At 38.7% G+C, this 21,907-nt stretch overlaps 5 protein-coding genes across 6 annotated transcripts; 4 read left to right on the forward strand and 1 right to left on the reverse strand.

Annotated features, from left to right (window-relative positions):
• The first annotated feature begins 500 nt into the window (after positions 1-500).
• On the forward strand, positions 501-6,829 carry stt3a (STT3 oligosaccharyltransferase complex catalytic subunit A). Its single transcript, XM_079448713.1, has 18 exons — positions 501-685; positions 1,429-1,551; positions 1,643-1,703; positions 1,786-1,907; positions 2,081-2,226; positions 2,331-2,421; positions 2,768-2,874; positions 2,994-3,158; positions 3,316-3,496; positions 3,982-4,137; positions 4,224-4,315; positions 4,505-4,660; positions 5,037-5,225; positions 5,375-5,491; positions 5,573-5,675; positions 5,763-5,951; positions 6,114-6,229; positions 6,318-6,829. Exons 2-18 carry the CDS (start codon positions 1,464-1,466, stop codon positions 6,354-6,356), a joined length of 2,118 nt encoding a protein of 705 aa, XP_079304839.1. The 5' UTR covers positions 501-685; positions 1,429-1,463; the 3' UTR covers positions 6,357-6,829.
• Positions 6,830-7,021: 192 nt separating this feature from the next.
• Positions 7,022-11,238, forward strand: foxred1 (FAD-dependent oxidoreductase domain containing 1). Its single transcript, XM_079448745.1, has 11 exons — positions 7,022-7,278; positions 7,561-7,781; positions 7,900-8,010; positions 8,188-8,306; positions 8,979-9,073; positions 9,152-9,253; positions 9,392-9,468; positions 9,589-9,749; positions 9,828-9,957; positions 10,027-10,131; positions 10,336-11,238. Exons 1-11 carry the CDS (start codon positions 7,167-7,169, stop codon positions 10,588-10,590), a joined length of 1,488 nt encoding a protein of 495 aa, XP_079304871.1. The 5' UTR covers positions 7,022-7,166; the 3' UTR covers positions 10,591-11,238.
• cry5 (cryptochrome circadian regulator 5) lies at positions 10,823-14,415 on the reverse strand. Of its 2 annotated transcripts, XM_079448744.1 has the most exons (12): positions 14,306-14,394; positions 13,827-13,847; positions 13,606-13,742; positions 13,254-13,448; positions 13,064-13,182; positions 12,823-12,977; positions 12,595-12,735; positions 12,317-12,484; positions 12,081-12,221; positions 11,859-12,010; positions 11,468-11,688; positions 10,837-11,388 (listed from the first exon to the last, which is right to left on the reverse strand). In XM_079448744.1, exons 1-12 carry the CDS (start codon positions 14,372-14,374, stop codon positions 11,327-11,329), a joined length of 1,581 nt encoding a protein of 526 aa, XP_079304870.1. In that variant the 5' UTR covers positions 14,375-14,394; the 3' UTR covers positions 10,837-11,326. The 2 variants fall into 2 exon arrangements, with proteins under 2 accessions (XP_079304869.1, XP_079304870.1); XM_079448743.1 differs by having other exon boundaries at positions 10,823-11,388; positions 13,606-13,847; positions 14,306-14,415.
• A 50-nt stretch (positions 14,416-14,465) lies between these two features.
• Positions 14,466-17,009, forward strand: dcps (decapping enzyme, scavenger). The gene is made up of 6 exons (XM_079449361.1): positions 14,466-14,699; positions 14,823-14,973; positions 15,189-15,334; positions 15,446-15,559; positions 15,639-15,749; positions 16,001-17,009. Exons 1-6 carry the CDS (start codon positions 14,532-14,534, stop codon positions 16,265-16,267), a joined length of 957 nt encoding a protein of 318 aa, XP_079305487.1. The 5' UTR covers positions 14,466-14,531; the 3' UTR covers positions 16,268-17,009.
• Positions 17,010-18,019: 1,010 nt separating this feature from the next.
• On the forward strand, positions 18,020-21,273 carry kcnj1b (potassium inwardly rectifying channel subfamily J member 1b). The gene is made up of 2 exons (XM_079449355.1): positions 18,020-18,098; positions 18,873-21,273. The coding sequence occupies exon 2, from the start codon at positions 18,880-18,882 to the stop codon at positions 20,008-20,010; it is 1,131 nt and encodes a 376-aa protein (XP_079305481.1). The 5' UTR covers positions 18,020-18,098; positions 18,873-18,879; the 3' UTR covers positions 20,011-21,273.
• The last annotated feature ends 634 nt before the right edge of the window (positions 21,274-21,907 follow it).

Raw genomic sequence — 21,907 nt, forward strand, 5'->3', positions numbered from 1 at the left:
AATAACTTTGTATTAGCACCTATTGTATTATTGCTCCTGTATGACATATCTCTTTATTGCTCACTGAACTCCATGTAAGTCGCTTTGGGGGAAAGGTGTCTGCTAAATGACTTAATGTAAATGTAAATTACTTTTTTCAAAATATCTCCTTATGTGTTTAACAGAACAAAGGACTACTATGGTTGTCAGTGGTGGCCAAGAACTGTTTGGTTACTCTGTGTTCATAAGAACAAATGAATTTACACAGATTGCGAACAACTCGAGAATTTATAATTTGGTGTAAACTGTACATAGAAATTAATTCATAATTAATAAATTAATAATAATTTATTAAACAATAAACGTATTAATTACACAATAATTTATGTTTACATAAAATGTCATTTAGTATTTTAAGTTAAACATCGAAAAGATTTAAGTGAGAAGTTAAAAGTATTGTCTGAACTTCCGAGTGCTGACGGGCTCTCTCTACATTTAGGACACGTCATATCTCAAGCGCCATGCGGAACTCGACAAACTTGAGCTACAGCTCGACGACCAATCAAGAAACAGCTTTCGTGTCGATCCCTGACGCAGAGCCAATAAGAATCCGCTCTACGTGGATGGGCGGGGCTTAATCGCAGAGGGAGTACTGTGAGAGAGTGTGTGAGGGCTGGAGTGACTGAACCGCCGATGAATAAGACTGGTAATTTCAAACATTTGTCCCTCAAACCTCCTAATTTATTGCATCTCTCAGAGCCTATCATCTTCGTATTTATTTGTGTAAAATGCATAATTTATGTGCAATTGTATAAGTAGCTTGCGAAGCTGTGAAATGTGTCATGTTAGCTAACTGCTAAGTGGCTAATAGAGAGACAGTAGTTTTAATAGTTTATTATTATGAACAGCTTATCAGAATAAACTCTCTGTCGATGTGCATACCAATCCAATAATTACTCTGCAGTCGTTTCTTTAAAGCTTTAAAGTTACCCATCGAATGCTTTTATACATTCATTGTATAATACAGTCAGTGATAGTGATTTTTTTTACTGGTTTAATGGAGATCTGACTGTGTAACAGGTTGTATAAAGATAAAACTGCTCAACCTCATATTAAATACTTTATTTGGATTACGAATATATATTAATCTGGTATAAATGACGTTACAGCTGCATAAATTAAAAAAAAGAATGAAGTTGTAAAATAATCTGAACAATCTGTTACTAAATTGGCGTATTATACTTGCCTTCAAAAAGTAAACCGATATACTTTACTGTTTTCCAACTTGTCTTTTAGTATTTGAAATAAACACTCTGTGTTTGCTGCTATTCTTTTAAGACTTCTGCTATGATTAGCTGTCATCTGCAAACTGACGCTTTTGACACTGTCATTCATCAGGCCTGACAATTAAATATCTTACTTTATTTGATACGTATTGTTTCTTGTCAGGTATCATAAGTTAGTCCTGCCTCCCGTGTGTTAAGATGACCAAGATGGGCTTCCTGCGTCTATCCTATGAGAAGCAGGACACCCTGCTGAAGCTGCTCATTCTGTCTATGGCAGCTGTCCTGTGTAAGTGATGGCAGAAATCTGTACATCCCTCTCGTTGGTCCTGTTTGCCAATCAATGTCTTAATCTGCTTTTTTGTTCATTTTCATTCAAGCATTTTCCACCAGACTGTTTTCTGTCCTGCGGTTTGAAAGCGTCATCCATGAGTTTGATCCGTGAGTACGGCCGTGGTGACTTTAGTGGGATTGTTGCACTAGTGTTGGAGCGATTATTAATCGTTTGATTTCTTAATTGCAGGTATTTTAACTACCGAACCACTCGCTTTCTGACAGAAGAGGGCTTCTACAAGTTTCACAACTGGTTTGATGATCGTGCTTGGTATCCACTTGGGAGGATTATTGGAGGCACCATTTATCCAGGTACTGTTAAGTGTTGCTGGTAACAACATTTTAAGACAATAACATAAGAATATAAATATTTTACGCTGCTTGGAGCTCTTGAGCAAAGGAACAAACCCCAGTAAAATCAGACTCACCATTTTCCCACAGTAAGAAAAGAAAGTGGGGTCACATGTATTTCATGGTTTCTGCAGGGTTGATGATCACGTCTGCGGCTTTATATCATGTGCTGCATTTCTTCCACATCACCATCGACATCCGCAACGTGTGCGTGTTCCTTGCCCCTCTCTTCTCCTCCTTCACTGCAATTGTCACATACCACTTCACCAAAGAACTCAAGGTGACAAAAACCCCATTCCTCATCAAAGCCTCCTGCTTATTATTTATGTAGCCAATTCCCTTCTTTCCCAATCCACCTTAAATAACACTGTTTGCTCATTTAAGGATGCGGGAGCAGGACTTCTGGCTGCTGCCATGATCGCAGTCGTTCCTGGATATATTTCCCGTTCTGTGGCAGGGTCATACGATAATGAAGGTATCGATTAAATTTTTTTTGCGTTAATTTGTGTGTATACTATTTATATATGTATATATGAAGAGTTTGGTTCCCAAATTATAGTTTTTGAACATGTTTTTTATTATGTTATCATGTTATTAAGCTGTTTTTTATTATTATTATGGCTTAAATCAAAACAAACCAACTGCAGTTTGATTGATATTAATTGGAAATATACAATTAAATTATAAAATACACACATATGGATATATACACACACACATTTATATATATATATATATATATATATATATAAATATATTCGAGTAGTAGCTAGATTTGTGTTGGCTCTAGTAATACATTTGACTCCTTTTATAATTTGAAGGTATCGCCATTTTCTGCATGCTCCTGACATACTACATGTGGATCAAGGCAGTGAAATCTGGGTCTATCTATTGGTCATCTATGTGCGCACTGGCATATTTTTACATGGTGAGCAATGTTTAAGGTTCTGGCATTTTCTTGTTGTTGTGCTGTTATAAAACAGAAATTGCACAATTTTAAAAACATACTTTTTAATTATATCGCCATAACTGTGTGTGTGATGGCAGGTGTCCTCCTGGGGTGGGTACGTGTTTCTGATTAACCTCATTCCCCTCCACGTGCTGGTGCTGATGCTCACCGGCCGCTTCTCTCATCGGATCTATGTGGCATACTGCACAGTTTACTGCCTGGGCACCGTCCTCTCCATGCAGATCTCCTTTGTTGGATTCCAGGTGAGACATTTAACAACAACTTTAGCTTTCAGTTAAGAACAGTACCAAGTCAATATAAACACAATAAAGCTTTTTCAAGGAATGGTTTTAGGAGTTATTTGTCATAGTCTTGAGATTTATTTAAGTCCGTCATCTCTTTCTTTTTTTTCCATTGTAGCCTGTCCAGTCCTCCGAGCACATGGCTGCTTTTGGAGTGTTTGGCCTGTGTCAGATTCACGCCTTTGTCGATTACCTAAGGAGCAAACTGAATACTCAGCAGTTTGAGGTGTTGTTCAAGAGCGTCATCTCGCTGGTCGGCATCGTTCTGCTCTCTGTGGGTACGGTTCTCATGTTGACAGGTGAGAGGACACACCCCTTCATACCTGCGCAACTGTTTGTGATTGAACACACAACCTTTATTTGAGATTTAATATTCGATAGAGGTCTGGTGTTCATACATTTTTGTTGCTTTAATGTATTCAGCACAATAATGTAGGACTCACGCTTTTAAACCAGGACGGAACTATTGATTCTGAAAATCTGCTAACTACAGTAGCAGAATTATAACCACAACGTATAAATCAAAGGATTATTACATGACACTAAAGTAGACACATTACACCATTTCTTACCAGATAAATGGACATTAATTATGTATCTGCACAGTAAAAATGAGTGACAGTATGTAGGATGTTGGTTGCCTTGTACAACATTCATTATTTTGTGTTTTACCTTTTAGTTGAAATTTGGACAAAATGTTTATATCTAATATTGAAGTAAAGAAGTTTGTAATGAATAATTGGCCCAAATATGTACATTAAACGTTGCATATTGGCTCTTTTAGGGAAAATCTCCCCTTGGACCGGACGTTTTTACTCTCTGCTGGATCCATCGTATGCCAAGAACAACATCCCCATCATCGCCTCTGTGTCTGAGCATCAGCCCACCACCTGGTCCTCATACTATTTTGACTTGCAGCTGCTGGTTTTCATGTTCCCAGGTACTTCATGTGGTCACCAGTTTAAACTACTTTTGAGAATGCAGTTCATCAGATCTTGTTAATGTTGGTTGCTCTTGTTTTTCCAGTTGGCCTGTATTACTGCTTTAACAACTTGTCGGACTCTACGATTTTCATCATCATGTACGGCGTCACCAGCATGTACTTCTCAGCTGTGATGGTAAAATATGTTTAATCCTTCTACAGTGTGGATTACTTATATTCTTCACTTAATTGGCAATTAAATTGTAATTTAATTTAGTAATATTACGACTTCATGGTGTACAAGATTACAACAAGTCTGTTGTAGCCTCTAGTTTTTATAGAGAGTGCTTGTGACCTTTGACCTCGGTTTATCTGTTGTGCTCAGGTGCGTCTCATGTTGGTTCTGGCTCCCGTCATGTGCATCCTGTCTGGCATTGGCGTCTCTCAGGTCCTCACCACCTACATGAAGAACCTGGATGTTAGCCGACCAGACAAGAAAACCAAGAAGACGCAGGACGCGACCTATCCGATCAAGAATGAGGTGAGATTATGTTGGTCAAACAGTATTTACTGGGGATGCTCCCATCCACCAGTTTTTCTTCCGCTTCCTGAGATTAAGTAATTGGCCGATACAGAGTACCGATCCGATACTAACGTAAAATTGCTGAATTACTTAACAAACTGTATGCGTTTTTTTTATTCATTTTCCGAGATCTGTTCAAATGCAGATTGTTTTGATAATGCTGTCATTTGTACGTTAGACTTGTAAAAAAACAAAAGAAAAAGTTTTGAGTTTTTCATCACGTAAACGTACTCTCATACTTAATAATTTTACCAATTGTTGTGTTAAACTTTTGATTGCATCTTTTCATTGAGCTCCTTCATTGGTTATCTCTCTCTCTCTGATTGGCCCATAGGTGGCGAGCGGGATGATTCTGGTCATGGCTTTCTTCCTCATTACATACACTTTCCACTCCACCTGGGTGACCAGCGAAGCATACTCCTCCCCCTCTATCGTGTTGTCCGCCCGCGGGGGCGACGGCAGCCGCATCATCTTCGATGACTTCAGAGAGGCTTATTATTGGCTGAGGCACAACACACCAGAGGTCAGTTCCATGTACATTTACACATTTAGCAACTTGCATTATCCTATACATTTTTGTTTCAAGTATGTGGGATCGAACCCACGACTTTGGTGTTGTTAATGCCATGCTCTTACCACTGAGCTAGTTTGTTTGTTTGTTTGTGTGTACAGGATGCTAAAGTCATGTCATGGTGGGATTATGGGTATCAAATAACAGCGATGGCCAATCGAACGATTCTAGTGGACAACAACACTTGGAATAACACACACATATCCAGAGTTGGCCAAGTAAGTGTGCATTTTTATTCAAACAGTGATATTTATAATTCTGCTTCTAGGGTCTAGTAATGCTTTTTTTTGTCTTTGTAGGCTATGGCATCTACAGAGGAGAAGGCCTATGAGATTATGCGAGAGCTGGATGTTAGCTACGTGCTGGTGATCTTCGGCGGACTGACTGGATATTCATCTGATGGTATGGCCTATGACTGATAACAGTTGATTAGAATCATTACTGCAGCTGAAAAATGTAAATATGCCTTGTGTTTGTTTGTTCGTTTAGACATAAACAAGTTCCTGTGGATGGTTCGTATCGGGGGCAGCACAGATACAGGAAAGCACATTAAAGAACACGATTACTACACACCCACTGGAGAGTTTCGTGTGGACCGCGAGGGGTCGCCCGTCCTGCTCAACTGCCTTATGTACAAGATGTGCTACTATCGCTTCGGCCAGGTCTACACCGAGGCCAGTAAGTGTCTCCAAGGATTTTAATAATAACTAATCTCTGTGTTTTTCATTGTATATCATGAGTCAAATATTTCAAATCAAATAAAAGAGCCTTTAACAAAAGTTCTTGAGAACTCATCTCATCAGACAAAGTTTTAAACTATATATTTCATTGTATTCCCAGAACGTCCTCCTGGTTACGACAGAGTTCGTAACGCTGAAATTGGCAACAAAGACTTTGAGCTGGATGTGCTGGAAGAAGCCTATACTACAGAGCACTGGCTTGTGAGGATATACAAGGTGAACACACCTGTAGAATTTTAACAAGTGTTTAGCATACTGCGGGAATTCAAATCGTAATATTTACTTTATATATTTGTCTCCCCAGGTCAAAGATCTCGACAATCGTGGCCTATCAAGAACGTAAAACCCAGAAACTCAAAATTAACCCCCCTTTTACAGCGCACAGCACTGAAAGTTTGCGGCCCCCACCCCATGATCTGAAGAGAAAACCTGAATACTTTTTATACTTTTGTTGTAATTGCTGAAAGAGATTTTGTTTCGTACTTTTCATTTTAAAATTTGATTTACAAAAGTGATGTTTTGTCTGTACTGGGGGCAGAATGTGTCAAAAGATTTTCTGCTAAGGTGACGTGAGGTGAGGTGAGAATATGTGTTAAATGTGTTAAAAATCGTGTCTGCAATCAGGTGGCCAGAAATCTTTGATTTGTCTTTATATGGGTGAATAAAGGAGTGACTGGGATTAAACTGGTGTTGGTGTTTTATATGTGTGCTCGCATCTCATCACCTTGGAATTACAAGGTTTTATCTGCATTCTACGCAGTTTTGACATAACATTTTTGCATTTCATTTGACACTGTAGATAAAAACCTTTTTGTTGAATGAAAAAGGCCCAAAATGTACACATCTAGACAAAACAAACATGAATATGTGAGTAAAAATGGCAGATAGCAACGATTATGCCACTTAAATTAGCAACACATCACATTTTATATTTAAAGAGAAAAAAATACCAAGTATAGCCTATCTAGTGCAGTTTACGCTAAAATGGCATTGTCACCTAGCGACCGTAGCGCAACTGCAGCCGCGTCGGTTTTGTTCTCCAGTGACGTCACTATGAGCATGCGCTCTCGGTCACCCGTACAGTGTGTTCAGTGCGTGTCAGACGGGAAGGCGATTGGTTTATTTCTCTCTGCCTACATGACCGTCAAGAGCAATGGCAACGTGGCTCAAACTGTTCGCATCCGCCAGTGCTGTTAAAGCGCGCAATGCGCCCTGCAGGACTTTAAAAACAAGCAGCAGGGGATCAGAAAAAGACTTCTTTAAAGGTGAGGTGACCCGCTGACAGATTTAAGTACCGCTCTTATGCGCGCAAACCCTCTCGTGCTCTTGAAGATTCCTACTCATGAATATTAATCTACTGCGGCAGTATACTAATTAATATTCATGATATAGCCAATCCTACTGTAGGATTCTCTAGGTAACTAACGCCCACCTGCTTTTCAGCAAATGGGCGACCAACATCTCGATGCGTAGGCTAATTAATATTGACGAGACAAACAGTCGCCATAGTAGGCTTCTTAAATACGCATGTTTTTGACACTATGCAGATCTGGAATCCCAGTTCCGGGCGTTCCGCGAAAAAGCGGCCGCAGCGATGCCCGGCAGTGACTGGAGCCCGATTGAAGTGACCCCCGGGCTGCCCCCGGAAAGGGCTGATGTTGTGATAGTGGGAGGTGGAGTGGTGGGCTGGTCCATCGCATACTGGCTGAAGAGGAAAGCGAAAGCGAGGGATGCTCTGAGGGTCGTTGTGGTGGAGAAAGACCCTTCTGTAAGTTTTATTAAGGGGGAATGAGTGGTGTGTCTCAAAGGATGGTGAGAAACATTTTGCTAGGCTGACTTGACAACTTGTTTGTTATGTTTTGTTGTGTGTGTTTTTGTTTCTGTAGTATACTCAGGCTTCAACCGTGCTGTCCTGTGGTGGTATCCGACAGCAGTTCTCTCTTAAAGAAAACGTCCTTCTCTCTTTGGCTTCTGCTGATTTCTTGAAGAACATCAATGTATTGTTGCATATTTGTCCCGACTCTATGATTCGTCAAAAAATATTATAGGCCAGCTAATTACAATCACGTAGAATAGATTTGTTAACCTGCAAAGAACTACATTATTGCTCGGTTGTAATAGTTTAGGTAGTTGTGGTGACGTACATGTGTCTTGTGTCTGTTAAAATCCCACAGGATCATCTGGGAATGTTAAATGAAGATCCTGTTGATCTACAGTTTAATCATTCAGGATATCTCTTCCTTGCCAGTGACAAGTCAGCTCATATCATGGAGGAGAATTACAGGACTCAAAGGTAAGTCAATCTTATGCAAGAGGTTTTTACTACAAATAATCATTATCCATAAGTAAAATATTAAAACCGTTTCAAGCCAAATTGATGTTTACGGCAAGAGCTCTTTTAGACGTCCCACATTTGATAAATGAATGAAAAACAAATAAACAAAATTAAAAAGCAATACAAAACATGAATATACCAAATTTTATAATTGAATGAAAAACAAATAGATAAAAAATGAATACAAATATGAATATTCCAATTTTATTTTATAAGCCACATTTCTTGATGATTGTATGTATAGTCTGTTAAAGAAATAGGTTGCACTACTGTTGTAAAGTAAATACATTATCTATCAAACTATCAATAGTTCATTTGTCAGCATTTATTAATCTTCCATTATATTAGTCAATGTCAATACAATTGTTTATGCTAGTTTAGCATGCATTAAGGTTAACAGATTTGATTTTAAAAATCTATTAGTAAATGCTAAAATGACCATGAACAAATAATTAACAATACTTCAACAGCATAGTAAGTTGATGTCATGCATAAACTACTGTAGACTAACACAACATTATTGTTAGGTTTTGCCAAGAAATCAATATTGCATTTCTGTTGTACCCAATACAAAGTTAAAGATTTAATAAACAAGGATCATGTTTTTTACATTCCTCATTACATTTTTAGAGAAGTTGGTGCTAAGGTTGCCCTCCTGTCACCATCACAGCTGAAAGAGCAATTCCCCTGGATAAACACAGACGGTGTCGCTCTGGCCTCACTCGGTTAGTGACTGTCTGTCAGTGCATCTCACACACTTTCTGTAAATTCATTACTAAGTGATGTATTTTATCTTCATCCAGGGTTAGAAAATGAGGGCTGGTTTGATCCCTGGTCTCTCCTGAATGCTCTCAGACGAAAGGTCACGTCTATGGGAGTCTATCAGTGCTTTGGAGAAGTCACAGGTTTGCATTTAGAAATGAAGTGTTCAAATTGACCGAAATTATTAAGCAGATTTGTATAACCATTCTACTGTGTTTTACTGTTGTAACTATTGCTTAATGTAACTGTTACTGTCACATTTTTCATGAATGTTATTTCAGGATTTCGATGCTCCACAAGCACAGCGGAAACTACAGACGGAGACATTTTTAATGTAAAACGGATCAAATATGTTAATGTAAGTCTGTATACCTTTTTCAAAAACCTCAAACAAATGTATTTTCAGTCAGCTCTAAAGTTAAACTGCAGAGTATTATTATTATTAGTAGTAGTAAACTGATCTTGTGTGATGTTTTAGATACAAATGCCCAACAGTTTGGAGTATCAACCAGTGGAGTGTGCAGTTGTAGTAAACGCGGCAGGTGCAAACTCAGGAAAGATCGCAGAGATGCTCGACATCGGTTTTGGCCCGCAACAGTCATTATCTGGGATTCCATTCCCTGTGGAGCCTAGAAAGAGGTTATTGTACACACATTTTGTTTTTCCTGTATAAATGATTGACTTTATATCATACTGACTGCAAATCCTCTTTTTCAGATTTGTTTATGTGGTACATTGTCCTGATGGACCAGGCTTGGAGACTCCATTTCTGATCGACTATTCAGGGGTTTACTGCAGACGAGAGGGACTTGGTGGAAATTACATCGCAGGAATGTCACCAGAGGAAGTATGGGCCAGTTTTAAACAGATGTGATCTCGAATGCATTTTGTTGTGTTCATTCTGTACTTTTTCTAGGCAGAAGAACCAGATATCAGTAACCTTGATGTGGACCACGAGTTCTTTCACAAGAAAGTCTGGCCTCGACTGGCCCACCGTTTACCAGCATTTGAGAGTCTAAAGGTGAAATCTATCATTTAAAAGGGCTGTTTTTGACTTTTAAAGGCGAATTGCCTTTATATGATCCGTAAGAATACCAGAAGTGAGGGCTTAACATAAAAAATACATGTTCAGTGGAGAAACCATAAAGATTTAGTGTATCCAGCCTCTCAGCTCCAATAAATCCTTTTTGTTACACTCCGTCTCACATTTATGGATTTTTGTCAGGTTTCAAGCGCCTGGGCCGGTTTTTACGACTACAACTCCTTTGACCAGAACGGCATTGTAGGACTGCACCCGCTGGTGACCAACATGTACTTTGCGACAGGCTTCAGTGGTCATGGTCTACAGCAGTCCCCTGCAGTCGGCCGTGCCGTGGCCGAGCTGATTGTGGACGGAGGCTTTCAGACCATCGACCTCAGTGCCTTTGATGTTAAACGGATTCTGCTGCAGGAACCAATACTGGAAAGAAACATTGTGTGAGGAGCAGAGAAACATTCAAGACGACAGTTATGTGTCTGAAGGATGGTACCATTTGATATGATCATGTCATCGATGTGTTTTACAGACACTTGCATTATGGAGTTCTAATCATTGCTGTGATTTCATCATACTGTACAACAAATGAGACAGAGTTAAAGGTCAGGGAATTATTTTGCAATATTTGCTGCTATTTTGTAATGTTCATATATGCAATGGCATTCAGTGCATAAATCACAGTAAACGAGGAGTTATTCAGGTTTTTATTTGCAATACGTTTTAGATATTTACATTATTGTTAGGAATGGAATACCAAAGATAACCGTGAACTTGCATTGGATGAAACTGAATGTGTATCTGTTAAATAATGACACTAAAATCTGCAGTATTTTATTTTGGTACTGCGAGTACACTTGAATTTTCACTTTTCAAATGCTATATAATGATATAAAAGATAGTTGTACTGTATATTTTACAGGGATCCAAACTATTCACTTTTTAACAAAATACTATTTAAACTGCACGTATTTACTTTAACTATTTGCTTCCACCTTGAAAAAAATTACATACTTTTTATATAACCAGCTTTCAGTAATGCAGTACAATAAAAACAAACCACTATTGATTATTAAAAACAAAATGCCAGTCTTTAAACAGTATGCATCAATGTTATAAAGAGGAGTACAGAAGGACAATATTTGACCCAAAAATAATGAAATCAATTCAGTCCGTGGTGATGTTATATTTTTGCCTTCTTTTCGAACATGTCCTTAATACGTTCATTCGCTTTGCGTTTTTTACCTGGATGGAGAGAACACAAATCAAAACCTTAATATCTATTTGGCTCAAGTTAAATATAATATAAACCAATCAAAATGACCTTTTGTGATTGTTTTGTCATCCTGATCTTCGAGAGAGCGCTTAGCATATGCTGCCTTCATTCTTTGAATATTCTTTTTATGTACGACCTCATGCTCCACGATCGGACGAGGATAATCTTTTCCCACAATGCACCCTGCTCTTTCCTGAATGCTCCGAGGAGCCTTCCAGGGTTCATATATGTACTCGGCTGGAAATTTCTTCAGCACTGGAAGATATTTCCTGGATGACGCAAAACAATTGAGACAGCATTTAGTAATGCATGTTGGAAGCAAATTAGTTGACACTTCCATCCAAAGCTGATTTTCGTCACAAGGTTCAAACTTACAAAGGCTTGCACCCACACCATTTAAAAACTTAATACCAAAACGGAATCTGAAACAGAAAATTACTTTATGTAATCTCCATATTTATCGGTTTTCTTTCCAAAGGCGATAGGAGAGTAAACTCTGAAGTACTGATGAAAAAACGCACTGGCTGAGAGCCACTGCCAGTTTCCGGCATTTAACGACCAATCAGCATCCAGCAGTAACTCTTCAAACACCTGAAACACACCAGACAAATCCACAGTATTAGAAGATACATATTCTTATTCCTTGGTCTTTGGCACACACCTTCTGGCCCTCCTCCCAACTTATCCACAAGTCTCCTCGAGTCAGGAAACATGCAACTGCATGCCGCGCCAGGTGATGGATCCATCCCTCCTGTCGCAGCTGTGTCATGATGGCATCAATGAAAGGAAACCCTGTGCGGGCCTGAATTTACAAACATCTTTAATTCTCAAAAACAAATTCTCAGTTTTTTTATGTTACAAAAAAAATTTGCTCAATTATAAATCCAATCCCATTACCTCACTCCATGCTGCCAGGTGCTCAAGATTATCGTCCCAGTCCACCTGGACGCAGTGAGGGTTGCCGTCCATCTTGTTGAAGTTTGGAATCCCGACAGCTGCCGTGTAGAAGAACTCTCTCCAGAGCAGTTGTCCATGCAGAGACACTGGAGGATCAGAGTGCTTTTTCTGCAACAGGTGCCGTATGTTAAAAACCACACCAGGCTGGATCTTTTACTCCTTACAAACTGCAGCATGTATTGGATCGCAGAATGTAATGTACAAGACGTCTGTCATACCCCTCTGTACACATCTGTGAGCCTCCACCAGAATGTGCGTGCAGATAAACAGCCAAATCGGACGTAGGGACTCAGGACGGTGGTGCTGGGAGTTAAAGCGTTGGGGGACGTCTGTGGTTTTTCAAAGCTGCAAACCCAACCCTGCAATTTATTAAATATCTTAGCTTCTTCTGTTATCTGAGGATTTATCCATAGCACAAACAAATGTCTGCATTATGGGGTATCTACCGTTCTCTGCATGTGCTCATCCAGCCTGCGCAGAGCTTCGGTCTCACCCCCTGGAAACAGATCTGGTCCTAAACATGATGTGTCCAGCCCAAGATCTTTTAGAGTTGGAATCCCAAACTCCTCCTCATGGTTCTTAGAAAATGGCGTGAACACATCTTCGACAGAGAGACACGGTACACATACAAGACATTAGCAACAATCCAACTTTTTTATATCATGGTGTCTTTGGAACACGATCTACCCTTCATGTCCTCTTCGGTTGGAGCAGGAACAGGTTTTTTAGGTGACCCGATGTTTCGGACCACAGTCTGGAACCGAACGTAAGTCAACGGAGGCTTTCCGTTGTTCTCGTCGATAATCCTGTTTGAAAATGCGTGTGAGTGTTTTCCATTTAACCAGCGGGATAGGTTTTACACATTAAAATACACCACCTGTCAATGTTGTAGAGGGTGTGGGAAATCTTTGAAATAACTTCCACACCGCGTTCCTCGGCTAACTTCATGACCTCTTTGTCTCTGCTCTGACTGTACGGTTCAGTATCAACTTCAAAAGTCAAGCGCGTGATCTTCCATTTCTCAAAGAGCTGTGGGAGGATCTCTGTGGGTGACCCTCTGAGAACAAAGAGCCTGATGGAACAATGAACGAAATCAAATATCAACTAAAAATACCACAGGAAACACCCGTCCTGTGGCTTTCTCCCATGAAAATTGTGACCTTAGGTAACCTCTACATCAAAATGACCCATCTTCAGTTGTTTCCTGTAATAAAAATATTTTCTGTTACCTGGAGTTGAGTTTCCTCAGACTGGAATTGAGGTCTTCGAGGGCTTCGATCAGAAATCTCCTTCGGTTAATGCCGATTCTGGTGTTGTCGGGGTAGAAGGGGTCCAGCAGGAAGAGTGGGTAGATGTGTCTACAGTCCTTCAAGGCAGCGATAAGAGCAGGATTGTCATGCAAGCGCAAACCCTTGCGGAACCAGTGAATGCAGTTATGGCTCATGGTCACCTGTGACGTGCAGATGCAGGGCTGGAATTAAAAAGGCAAAGAAAATATAAACAAAATATCGGTTTGTTTTATAATACATAATTAATATCAGCACGTTAACAATACAAAAGGGCAAGAAAAACTAACAACATTTGAATGTTGTCAATGTGTATAAACATTAATTTACACAGTAAATAAACACTGTCACAATAGTCAAAACATAGATGAATATCTAACGGATATATGACAAAAGGACAAATATTGTATTTTGTTCCATATCAAAGGAACCATTATTATAATATTAAAGTCATAAATATGACAACATTGTTTTGTTCTTTATAAAGCGGAGTTGACAGCACAACATGTCTTATTCCGCATTGTGCGTGCATGCATGTCTGTCCTTCTGATCATTTAAAGCCTTTCCCGTCACATTCTCGGACATTTTTGCTATAAAACTAAACAATCTTTTAATACATGAAATAAATAACAACAATACTTACGAGTTTAAGGATAACTTGAGCTCCGTCTTTGTGTTTTGTAACGTCAGTTTCGCTAATGTTACAAAACATGTGTCATTTAACTCCAAGGCGCCATCAGCCAATGAGAGTCTGTTTTTAAGCCCCGACTCTCCTAAACTAGCCAATCAAGACGCACTCGACCGCACATGCGCAGTTTACCGAATCTCGGTGTAAATTCTTCTGATTGGTTTATTCAGCTGGGTGAATAATGGCGGACTTCGGGAACGGCACCCCTGCGAAAAAACTCAAAACGGACACCGACAATGAGTGCAAAGATACCGGGGAATTTTTATCCGTAAGTCCCGTGGCAGGTTTTGAGATCACCCGAATTCTGCGGGACTCTGCGCGGGAGAAAAACATCTTTATTCATGGAAAGGTGCGTTCGGAGAGTGTTCAGATCGTTTGCACGGATTGGATTTAATAGTATTGTCATATTATTTGAGTGCATGCATTATTATTTCATATTCACAGTTAAATTGAACGTAGGTTTTCATTATAGGTGAAGGATCAGGATGCTGTTGTGATTTTGGAGAAGACCCCCATCAGACAGGACACACTACCCGAGTTACTAAAGAGCAGTGAACTCAAACTGGAGATGAGGAATGATGTGTACAGCACATACCGGCTACATGCACCTGCCCACCTGAACCGTACGATCACAACATATAAAACAAGACATCATTTCACCAAACTAACACTAAAACGATAGAAGTTTAAATGGTTTTCATTAGAAATACCTTTATGGATCATAAGCTCTTCTCAATTAAAACCTTTGTGGTGTGTTTTGGGCCTTGGGGAGAGACATCAATTTGGTTTCTGTTTTTATAAGAGATCGCTTATTTCCATATAAAATTGTTCATAACAGAAATCAAGACGACAGTGGTGTGCCCTGCGACAGAGAAGCATGTCAAGAAATACTTGCATCAGGAGACATTTCTTGTTGAAGAATCGGGGGAGGATTATCGGACCATCACCTTGCCGTACATCAGCGAGCAGAGCTTCAGTTTACAGGCGAGAGACTTCACCTCCTGTTGTACTTGAAGGTTTAAAGCAAATACATTTAGCTCTTAACTGTTTTATTTTAGGTTTATAACTAAACCCACAGTCTCATTTTGATTTCAGTGGGTGTACAACATCTTGGAGAAGAAAGCAGAGGCGGATCGGATTGTTTTTGAAGATCCAGACCCCGATACTGGTTTTTTCCTATTACCTGATTTTAAATGGGATCAAAAGCAGGTGGTTTTAAGGAATTTGTGGTGATGTTCTGTTTAATGGTGAATAAAAGGCCAGTTAAGTAACTATTTTCTCTCTCCAGATAGAAGACTTGTATCTGCTTGCCATCGTCCACCGGAGGGACGTCAAAAGTTTGAGGGATCTTACATCAGAGCACCTGCCATTACTCGCAAACATTCGCAGCAAAGGAGAGGTGAGGATATAGATCATACTGTACTGTTAACAAAGTACATTCAGACAGTTTAGGTCCACTGCCAGTTGACTAGTTTGTTCTAGACACGTCAAATTATTTTGTTGTCCAGCAGGTGTCACTGTGGATCTGAGTATTTAAATTAAAGGGACGGTGTATTTCTTCTTCGCTGTTTACTTGTTTAATGAATTCATTTGTGCAAGGGTTTTGGTATTGCTGAATGAATCAAGTTCTGATCTCGTCTGTATTCACAGGACACCATTCAGAAGCGATTCGGTGTCCCCTCCAGCAAACTGCGGGTGTATTTGCATTATCAGCCCTCGTACTATCACCTCCACATCCACTTCACCTCAGTGGACTACGAAGCTCCAGGCTGTGGAGTGGAACGGGCTCACCTGCTTTCGGATGTCATCCAGAACTTGCAGGCAGATTCTAGTTACTATCACAACCGCAGCATGACTTTCCCTCTGCGTGCTGATGACAGTCTGCTCCTCAAGTTCAAAGAGGCTGGAAAGCTCTAAACGGACCATGGATCTCTTTCTTTTGTTATAAAAAATGCCATGTAGTTGCATCTGCTCTGAGAAATAAGATCTCAAAGTTGTTTTAAAGTTTTGTAAGGTCGATTTTATAAAAAATGTAATTGTATTAAAGTATTGATTCGTTTTTTAAATTGCAGACTTTTCTTCATGCTGTGGGCATAACCTAAATTCATAACCTAAAAATGTGGTTACACATTTTGCACTTGACTATGGTGAAAATTCATATAAAAGAGAAACCCTCTCTGTTTAATTCCGCTTTTAGGGTCCTTTTGAAAAGATCTGCATTTGATTGACTAGAACGGCACACAACAGTGAAATTACTTCCCTGTTGCTTATTTTTTTTTATTTAGAAAAGAAACAAACCAATTTTACATAATTAATTAAACGCGTAGCAACATACAGAGGAAATTATAGGAAATGTATCTATTCTCATTCATGGTTGTTTGCCTTTAGTTTCACTTTCCTTCCCATTGAATATGTCATTTAATTAGGTTGTCATTACTTAACTCCTGTCATGTGTTTGAATATTTAGACGACAATTTTAGAGTAGAATTGAAAACACTAAGAGTTTATAAATGGTCTCATTGAGGCTCTCCGGAACAATAACGCAATTGCACTTAGTTTTCAGACGCGAGCTTGCATCTCTCAATGGCCATAGATCAACCTGTTCTGTTCTACAACACAGAAAACAGTTCAATAAAACTTTAATAGCATAAAAAGTGCCATTACATTTCGAGCGCATTGATTAAGCTGTAATGAAGTTCTCCAACATGACTTTGATCCATTTATGAATTACGCTACAGTTCAATATGCCGGAGGGAAACTGACTCCGGGTGAGAACTTGTTTGGCCACCGGCCACAGTGGCCTTGGCCAACAGCCAGTTTGACCCTCCATTTAGAACTTAGTTTGATTCCAATATATTAATGCAATCACTATATCAAATTGAATGAAGCCTTACGATCCATGGCTGCTTTTAAAGTCATCAGGTGGACCATGATGTTAACCATGATGTCTCACTGCAGATGATCATTCACTGACCTGATAAAGTGACCCACGACCGATTGGGATCTGAACTAGACTTTCAGTTCATATACCTAAAATGATCACTGTGATGCGGTCAGGTAGATGTGTGGTTTGACACCATTTTCTAATCTGAGGTTTGGTTTTTGTTTCAGAGGAAGTTGGTGTGGGAACATATTATATTTGTTCGGCTATCCACTTTCAGTTTCTCCTGACATCTCATCTGTGTGATGACATGATGTCATCATTCTTGAATCAAAATTCAATCCAATCTAGTGATTTTAAGAAGAAAGCTGTGGAAGAAAGGAAGGCGTATACTTTTCTGATCATTCCATTGAAATGCAAATGCAGAGATGTATGGTGTCGGGGGGGCCGAGGGGACCAGGGCAATGCGATTCAACCATGTTGTTCTCAGCAAAGCTTTTGCGTTTCCATGGTCACAGCCAGCGAGGTGCTCTTTTACTGAAGTTTTTCTCTTTTCATGTGGGGTCTTATGCAGCTGTATGGAAAATGTGCGGTTGACTTTTGAGTTGTTATTGCAAAGCAAACGTTCAATGCAATTGCTTTGTGGTTTGCATTGGCATGTCGATGTGTGAGAACTACATATGATTAGTTTTGGAAACATTTAAGCTGTCTGTTGCTTTTTAGAGTGTAAACTGTGGCATGCGCCTGGGATTAGAACATTTCATTGAGGATTTTAGGAGCACCCTGACGCTTGCGTGTTTCGAAGGAAAACTTCATGGCCTGAATTTTTACCGCCGCTGAAGTTTGTTGGAGGTTTTCAGTTTGCAGGTATGGAAAGTAAAACTTTTTTTCACAATTATAGTCAAGGAACGCAACCTGTTGTTATTGGTGTGATTTACTTTGTTTGGGTAGGATTAAGCTTTTTATGTAGCAGTAAATTCAATGTATTTACCTCCAGGGGTTTAGATTTTTGAGCTGCATTCAATTTTAATGTGCTTTCTCTACTGAAGCCTTAGACAATTATTTCTTACAAAGACTTAGAGTGTTAGAGTCTTAGAGTGTTTTAATATTATTTGTGTCACATGTGAAATTATGATCCTAGTTAGTTTTATTTTTATATAAAATAAATTTAAGTATGAATTGTTTTGTGTATTCCTTAGCAAAAAATAAGTTTATTGAAGTGTGCCATGGTGCTTCATTTGAACTTAAAATAAAGTTTACTTTTAGTCTAGTGTCAATGTACTTTTCAGAAATATACTTCATGTATTTTTCTGAACCATCTGGTAGTTGTCAGTCCAAGTCTAAAATTATGACACTTAAAAGTTCACATTTATACACTAAAAAGTGGACAAATTTTCTCCAAAATAGCAAATTAAAAGTGCACTTACATATATATATATATATATCTTTTTTTTAAGATATTGTTTTGTATCATAATAATAAATAAAAAACTGAATGTTTTTATCAGATTTTTTCAATTGAAGTTATATAATTTTTTAAAAAAAGTGTACGTTTAGGTATATTGAATACAAATGATTAATAACAATAATTATAAATGTTGAAAAAGTGATCATGTGCAACATTTTGTTTTTCTTCTGCAAGCTGAAATATGTTCCAGTTCATACAGAAGCGGATTCACAATCACCTGGTGGAGCGTAAAATTCGAAGGGCACGTCTGGTTACCAAGGATGGCCATTGCAACATTAAATTTGGGAGCCCTCAATATCACAACCACTTTGCTTTCCTCATGGACTTCTGGACCACGTTTGTTGAAATCCGATGGTGCTTTGTGATTGTTTTCTTCGTAGCAGCCTTCACCGGAAGCTGGTTCATTTTCGGTTTACTCTGGTATTCACTTGCTAAAAGTAACGGAGACTTAGTCCAGAGTTCATCAGACTCTTACCAGATGAAATGCATAGAAAACATAAACAGTCTCACTACTGCCTTCCTGTACTCTCTAGAGACCCAGACAACCATTGGTTATGGAGGTCGTGCTCTCACGGGTCACTGCCCGGGCACGGTCGCCCTGTTAATCATCCAGTCCCTCATGGGCGCTATAATAAACTGCTTCATGTGTGGACTCATTCTCGCAAAGATCTCTCTTCCAAAAAGAAGAGCGAAAACAGTCACCTTCAGCGAAACAGCAGTCATCAGTCTGTGGAAGAGAAATCTGTGCCTCCAGATACGAGTTGCCAACCTGAGAAAGACCCTTCTTATTGGCAGCCAGATTTATGGGAAGCTCCTGCGGACCACCATCACTCCAGAGGGCGACACCATCATATTAGACCAGGTGAACGTTGACTTCTTGATGGATGCCGGGAAGGACAATCTCTTCTTTGTTTGTCCTCTTACACTGTACCATGTGATCGACAAGTTCAGTCCGTTTTCAGAAATGGCTGCAGATGTTCTTCAACAGCAGGACTTTGAGTTGGTGGTCTTCTTGGAGGGTACGGCCGAATCCACCAGCTTGTCCTGTCAGGTGAGGACCTCCTACCTTCCACAGGAAATCCAGTGGGGTTACGGGTTCCTGCCCGTCATTTCTCGCACCAAAGGTGGAAAGTACCGAGTCGACCTTTCCAACTTCTCCAAAACGGAGCCAGCAGATACGCCAAACTGCGCTTCTTGTTTCCAAAATCAACATAATAAGGAACTCATCCTCCATCAGCACACACATGAAGGCATTGATAATGTGGCATTTGATGTTATTGACCTTCAAGATTGTGGTGAGAAAGGGGACTGAGCAAGGCTTGTGTCAGTTAAACATCCCTGCGTGTCACTTTAAACCATTCTGATCTGTGAAAGATAGATTTGGGTAAATATGATGAGAATGGTTTGATCTTCAATAATTCTGGTTTTTAAATGCAGATTTGGCCAATCTGAGCTTGGTTTGCGACATTGTTGAGATGTCTTTTGAAACTCTTATAGAGACATTTGTAAGATTTCTGAGGTGCAGGTGACATATAAGGAAAAGTTTCCAATTGCTCTCCATTGTATCTCTCATGTCTCAGATTAATAACTGAGAAGAGATATTAAAGAGATCGAATCTGTCATTTTTCATGCTTGTGGTTAAAGTAAGGAAAGGCTTTCTATCTCAGAAAAGTGACCTTCATTTAGTTAAAACACCAAACTGGGTCTGATGTGACTTCTTTGTGTTTCCTGCACATGTGAAATGTCTGGTAATATCACAGACTTAATGCATTTATATTACCTAGTCTGTTTAAAGTTCTACCTTTCTTTTTATTCTGTTTCATAAAACACTTAAATCATTGGAGAACAGTTTTGGAAACGTCATTAGTGTAAGTTCTTTAAGTGCTCTTTGATTGGAGCCTGCTGAGTGCACATAGGAGGATTAGAATGGAAACCAAATTAGATTAGAGGGAAGCATAACAGCATATGGACTCCCTTATCTATTATGTTTCTAAATTATGCTTTTGATAACAAAATTTGTATTAAGAGACTAAAAATGTCACAAACATTTCACTGTGACGATCGAAAGGATTGACCTATAAAAGCAATATGAACCAAATGGCTTTTAGTGGGGCCATGACATTTAATAGGTGCAGAAAGCCAAAATCTAGAAAGCTTTGCGTCTACATGTCAGTTATTTAAATCTTTATTTACTAACCAGTGAATAATTTTAGAAAGCTCTCAGATTTGACCAATATATGGTTTTAGGAATATATTTAATTAGAAAATATATAGCATCAGTTTTAGAAGACAAGGTGGCAAAACACTACTCAATTTTGTCTGTATTTTATGTAATCTATATTTTTTACCCAAACTTTCTATGGTTAGCGAGATAGAAATGTCAATGAAGCACACATTTATAGGAAGGAAATGTTGAAACACAAGTTTAAGTTGCTGTCTGTTGTACTATATTGAATTGTTTCTGCATAGTTTTTTTCCTGTTATCTGTGAGCCTTATATCTTGGTGACACTTATAGAGATATTTATTATGCTGTCATGCTTTTCAAAATAACATTAAAGTAAATGTTTTATACTTAAAAATATATGTATTTATTTGTTTGCAAAGATGATACAAAATACCAAGTAAACAACAAGAAAGATCCTAATAACATTCCAAGAAGTCCAAATAGCAGCAGAACAAATATAAAGAATTAAACATAAATTAGATATAAAATAAATAAATACAAAAAATGAATAATAAATACAGAAATACAATACAGTAAAGGGGCTTAATCACAATAAAATACCTTCAAAAGATAACATGGATTGAGGGCTTTTTCATGATGCGTGAGATTTGAAGAAGATCATTCAATCTTTATGAAAAAGTAAGAAAGTGGGCGGTTATTAAAGAATATGCATTTATGGATAATGTCGCCTAATCGTCTGTGTATTTAATAATGTTCTTAAACCCTTATTTTGACAGCTCTGCCCTGTAAATTTAACACCAGAGATGATAAGATTACCTAACCTTGGTATCACAGAAAAATAAAAGACAATGAACCTTTAATCAACTGATAAAACCAGCAGGAACAGCTTTCAACAAAGATAAATATAATTTCAGTGTATAAATAATATTACATTTTTCACAAAAATCATCACTAAAAAGTGTGCTATTTTATAAAATCTTTCAACTAAATGGCGAATGGAATGATCAACGTGATAACTGCGCA

The sequence above is a fragment of the Barbatula barbatula genome, assembly GCF_947034865.1.
Source record: "Barbatula barbatula genome assembly, chromosome: 24".
In the NCBI taxonomy this organism is placed as follows: domain Eukaryota; kingdom Metazoa; phylum Chordata; class Actinopteri; order Cypriniformes; family Nemacheilidae; genus Barbatula; species Barbatula barbatula.

What these genes read in the sequence shown, in the direction of transcription:
- cry5 (XM_079448743.1), bottom strand. Translation starts at nt 14,374, where the DNA reads ATGTTTTGTAACATTAGCGAAACTGACGTTACAAAACACAAAGACGGA. An exon ending in AACCGAAGAGGACATGAAGG is followed by an intron (nt 12,978 to 13,063) that starts GTAGATCGTGTT and finishes TCTCTGTCGAAG; the next exon opens with ATGTGTTCACGCCATTTTCT. An exon ending in TGACAAAACAATCACAAAAG is followed by an intron (nt 11,389 to 11,467) that starts GTCATTTTGATT and finishes CTCTCCATCCAG; the next exon opens with GTAAAAAACGCAAAGCGAAT.
- kcnj1b (XM_079449355.1), top strand. Translation starts at nt 18,880, where the DNA reads ATGTTCCAGTTCATACAGAAGCGGATTCACAATCACCTGGTGGAGCGT.
- dcps (XM_079449361.1), top strand. Translation starts at nt 14,532, where the DNA reads ATGGCGGACTTCGGGAACGGCACCCCTGCGAAAAAACTCAAAACGGAC. An exon ending in TTAAATGGGATCAAAAGCAG is followed by an intron (nt 15,560 to 15,638) that starts GTGGTTTTAAGG and finishes TTCTCTCTCCAG; the next exon opens with ATAGAAGACTTGTATCTGCT. An exon ending in ACATTCGCAGCAAAGGAGAG is followed by an intron (nt 15,750 to 16,000) that starts GTGAGGATATAG and finishes CTGTATTCACAG; the next exon opens with GACACCATTCAGAAGCGATT.
- stt3a (XM_079448713.1), top strand. Translation starts at nt 1,464, where the DNA reads ATGACCAAGATGGGCTTCCTGCGTCTATCCTATGAGAAGCAGGACACC. An exon ending in ACATATCCAGAGTTGGCCAA is followed by an intron (nt 5,492 to 5,572) that starts GTAAGTGTGCAT and finishes TTGTCTTTGTAG; the next exon opens with GCTATGGCATCTACAGAGGA. An exon ending in GGCTTGTGAGGATATACAAG is followed by an intron (nt 6,230 to 6,317) that starts GTGAACACACCT and finishes TTGTCTCCCCAG; the next exon opens with GTCAAAGATCTCGACAATCG.
- foxred1 (XM_079448745.1), top strand. Translation starts at nt 7,167, where the DNA reads ATGGCAACGTGGCTCAAACTGTTCGCATCCGCCAGTGCTGTTAAAGCG. An exon ending in TGTCGCTCTGGCCTCACTCG is followed by an intron (nt 9,074 to 9,151) that starts GTTAGTGACTGT and finishes ATCTTCATCCAG; the next exon opens with GGTTAGAAAATGAGGGCTGG. An exon ending in CAGGAATGTCACCAGAGGAA is followed by an intron (nt 9,958 to 10,026) that starts GTATGGGCCAGT and finishes TACTTTTTCTAG; the next exon opens with GCAGAAGAACCAGATATCAG.